Below are 4,453 nucleotides of genomic sequence, written 5' to 3' on the forward strand. Positions count from 1 at the left end.
TTTTCTGTTCTCTGACCATTTTTCCTTTCCTTTCTTTCCATTCTGCTTTAGCTTCTAGACTCTTTAAGGATAGGGACATGCTTTTTTCATTTTTGCTAGTATTGAACATAGAACATACTATTTAATGAAGTAAGAAATTTTGCCTTGATTCGAAACATCATTGAAGACAAGTAATGGAAAATGATCATGCTTTTGGCCAGGTTGAGTTTCAGGTGACTGGCAGATCATTTGGGTAGAGATGGTATACCTGCAAATAGAAGTATGAGTTTGGAATCCAGAGGAAAGGTTGTAAGTGAATATCTATCATATCTATTTATAGATGGATAGACAGATACATAGAGAGATAGGTAGACAGACAGACAGACAGATAGATTGATAGATACAATAGACATCTGCATTGAGGTGATAATTGAAAAATGGAAGGGAACAAAGCTGGCATTTAAGAGGATATATATTATATACTGTATTAAGGCAACACATTGGGCATAAAATATTTTATTCTCTTTGCCATGAGAAGTCACTGAACAATGTTGAGCCAGGGAGTGATCTTGTCAGACTTACTATTTAGGAAAGTTATTTTGCCAACCTTGTGAAACTGGATTGAAGATGAGAAGTGAACATGATCAGTAAGAGAATTTATATATTTTAAAATAGTCAAATTCAATTTATTTCATTTCAACAAATATTTATCAATAAGGATGGTGATGAGAGTCTGAATTAAAGTAAGTAGTTATGTGAGTAGAAAGTAGGAGATAGGTTCAGGGTTACTAGGAAGAGAGAACCAATGATAATTTTCAAGTAGATATATTGGGGAAGAACAGTCAAAGCTTTATCATACCACACAGGACCAAAAAATAGGTTTGAAATTTTCTAAAAGAAAATCTCAAAGAAATAGTAATCCTAGAGAGTATTGATAGTTTCTGGGAAGATAGATTAAGATTTTTCTTGGATATACTGGATTTTATACTGTCTTAATTCAAATTAATAAAAACTAAAATTTGTAATTTTGAAGATAAGGAATGAGGATTTAGTGTTGCTTCAATAAACCCAGTTTTACATATAAAGAAACAAATCTCCAATCAATAAATATAAAGAAAATTGTGTATGGTATGGATGTGGGGGCGTGGGGGGGAGGAAAGAGAGAGAGAGACAGACAGACAGACAGACAGACAGAATAATCATCTTTTACATAATGTTTTAAGGTTTACAACATATTTTGTCAATGTCTTCTCATTTGATTCTCCCCAAAACCCTGGGAGGTAGGCACTATTATTATCTTTATTTACATATAAGGAAACTGAAGCTGAGTTAAATAACTTGCCCAACATAACAGCTAATCGTCTCTTGAGCAATATTTGATGGCAAAGCATTTATTAAGAATTTACTATGTGCTAGGCACTGTGCTCAGCATTGGGGATAAAAATATGAATAAATACTCTCTAGAAGGATACATTCTAATAGAAGACAAAACATATATGAGAACTGGAAAGTAGGGGAAGGCAGGACAATACTTATTGATGGGAGAATGGGTTGTCAGGCAGCCAATGTGGAGGTACAAGAGATTAAGGTGATACGATTATGATCCTGAAAGTGAACTAGAAGTGAAGAGAGAGCAGATGACTTATGACTCCTCCATTCAAACACAATTTAAAAAATGATTCATCTGTAGTATCACAGCATGACATGTTTCCATATTGCATTTTAATTTAATTCTCTATTTTTAAACCAAATGGATTCATCAATATTGCACTTAAATATCTTTTGAATTAATTTAATTTTTGAGATGTGTTTCAAAGAATTTTCATTCTTTAGTGGTTTCTATATGAAATGAATTTTTCCCCATATTATCATGTATTCAAGGATATTTATCCAAAATTGTGACTTCATTTAGACTTTCTTCTTTACAGAGACTTTCTGGATTTTTGAAGTTTAATCAAGTAGATGGAGCTAAAGAATCACTCTTTTATAAATGAATTTATTTTGTTAGGACTCACCAGTTCTTGGGAGCTTGAGATTTTCTTTTTTGTGATATTCTTCCTGGCCTATACATCAGTTTTGGCTGGAAACAGTCTCATTATACTGATGGTGACATTTGACTCTCGCTTGAATTCCACCCCCATGTATTTTCTTCTTGCCAATCTGTCCTTTCTTGATATGACCCTTTCCACTGTTATTGTCCCCAAGATGATCACAGACTTCTTCAGGGAGAGAAAAACCATCTCCTTGTGGGGTTGCATGGCACAGATATTTTTAGTTCATCTCTTAGGGGGCAGTGAGATGGCTCTTCTCATAGTCATGGCTGTTGACCGTTATATTGCAATATGTAAACCCCTCCACTATACAACTATCATGAATTGGCGAATCTTGGTAGGCAGTGTGCTGCTTTCATGGGTTGTTGGCTTTGTGCACACCATGAGCCAAATGGCCTTTGCTGTAACGTTGCCTTTTTGTGGTCCTAATGTGATTGATGATGTTTTTTGTGACCTTCCCCTGGTGTTAAGCCTTGCCTGTACTGACACATATGTCCTAAACCTTCTTGTGATTGCTGACAGTGGGTTTCTCTCATTGATTTCTTTTGTCCTTTTGTGTATCTCTTATATTATCATCTTGGTCACTGTCCAACGTCGTTCCTCAAGTGGCCTCTCTAAGGCTCTATCCACACTGTCTGCTCACATCACAGTGGTGATTCTCTTTTTTGGGCCAAGCATTTTAATTTATGCTTGGCCAGTTAGTAGCTATGCACTGGACAAATTTCTCTCAGTGTTTTTCTCTGTTGTCACTCCCCTTTTAAATCCAATTATCTACAGCCTGAGGAATCAAGAGATGAAGACAGCCATGATGAGACTGAGGAGCCGGCACATCAGTTCTAGGTCTACCCACTAGGTGACAAGATTTGAACTCAAGGTGCACAGACCCCTGTGGGAGTTGCAGATAGATTTCAGGGGAATCTATGACTTTGGTTGGGAATAGAGTACATTTTTTATTTTCACTAATTTCTAACTGAATTCAATTACTTAAAAATATTATTCTGAAAAGATGGTTATAGGTTTCATCAGACTGTCAAAGTGTTTCAAAACTGAAATGAGGCTAAGAACTACCAGACTAGACAATTCCTATGTGGATACAAATTTTTTACTGGACAACCAAGACAAATTTCTTCTTAGAATGGCTATCTATTATTTTAACTCTTGTGTTTACAAAGAAATATCAAATATATTTACAAAACTATTGATCAATACTTTGTATGTTTTGATTGTGTATCTGTTTTGGAAATTTCATTTAAATAAACAACTAAAATTTGATGCAATTTTGTCATTTTAAATTATAGCAAACTTCAAGAAATATTTCAAGAGAAAAAAAATCTTCTTAAATAAATGATTTCTAAGCTCTTTTCTGTTTTAATTCCTCTAAACATCTTTTGTTGGGCCTAAGACAGAGCTGGTTTCCAAACTAATCATCAAAAGAGGAAATGAATGAATTTTGGTATTGTTGTGGGACTCTGATAAAAAGACTCTCTAACAAATTCCACATGTGTCAAAAGGGGTGGGATAAGAGGTGGGACAGAGAGCTTTCTATATATCTCACATGAGGGTAATAATATAGTAGCCATATGTTGCTGAGTCATGCTGGATTGTCTAAGGTTAAGAATTCCAAGGGTCATTTGTGTTCACTTCATACAAGGGATGTAGGTAGATTTCAAGGGGATTGTGCCAATAGGAAACCACAGTTCTCTGATTTATATGACCACTGACATGTAATTTTATATGCCATTATGGATAAAACAAATTCTATGTAATTAGTGAAAAGCCTTTAAAGCATTTGTCTCTTTCATCCTTAAAAATCCTCTCTACCTTTCCCTTATACCATCACCTTAATATAATTTCTTTTTCACTTTCAAACTGCTATGACAAGCCATTTAAATTTGTTGCCACCTATTCTTCTTTGACACATCTATCTATCTCTCAATCTACCTAATCTATGTGTTGTAATCAATTTTAAAAGATATAAATTTAGTCAAATGATAGCTTATGGAGAACCTATAGAAGACTAAATATAAGAACATGAGAAAGGCCATGTTATGCCTTTGATAGAGTTTCTGTGTTACCAAGGAACATTTAGAGCAAAGTTGACTATCTGCCATGTTACAAATTTAAACAACTTTAATAATATGAACCCATTCTAATTTCTATTAGTATCCAAAAGATTTGGCATATTTTTCAATTGAATGGTAAACATGATGAACTGACCAGCAAAGAGCACTAAGAAAAAGCAATAACAAAGATATCATCTAGAGTAGACAGAATGAATGGTCAATAATGTCATGCAGCAGAGACATAAAGAATGATGAAGACTGAGAAAGGCTATCATATGTGACAATTGAGAAATCACTGATAACTTTGGAGGGAATGATTTCAATTGAGGGTGGTGTAATCAGAATTTTGCTCCCCAGAAC

At 34.4% G+C, this 4,453-nt stretch overlaps 1 protein-coding gene across 1 annotated transcript; it reads left to right on the forward strand.

Moving 5' to 3' along the window:
• The first annotated feature begins 1,941 nt into the window (after window positions 1-1,941).
• LOC123254816 (olfactory receptor 4K13-like) lies at window positions 1,942-2,883 on the forward strand. Its single transcript, XM_044683737.1, has one exon. The coding sequence runs from the start codon at window positions 1,942-1,944 to the stop codon at window positions 2,881-2,883; it is 942 nt and encodes a 313-aa protein (XP_044539672.1).
• Window positions 2,884-4,453: the final 1,570 nt, after the last annotated feature.

Source organism: Gracilinanus agilis, unplaced genomic scaffold (assembly GCF_016433145.1).
Source record: "Gracilinanus agilis isolate LMUSP501 unplaced genomic scaffold, AgileGrace unplaced_scaffold333, whole genome shotgun sequence".
Classification (NCBI taxonomy): domain Eukaryota; kingdom Metazoa; phylum Chordata; class Mammalia; order Didelphimorphia; family Didelphidae; genus Gracilinanus; species Gracilinanus agilis.

Coding starts and splice junctions, on each gene's coding strand:
- LOC123254816 (XM_044683737.1), top strand. CDS start 1,942: ATGGAGCTAAAGAATCACTCTTTTATAAATGAATTTATTTTGTTAGGA.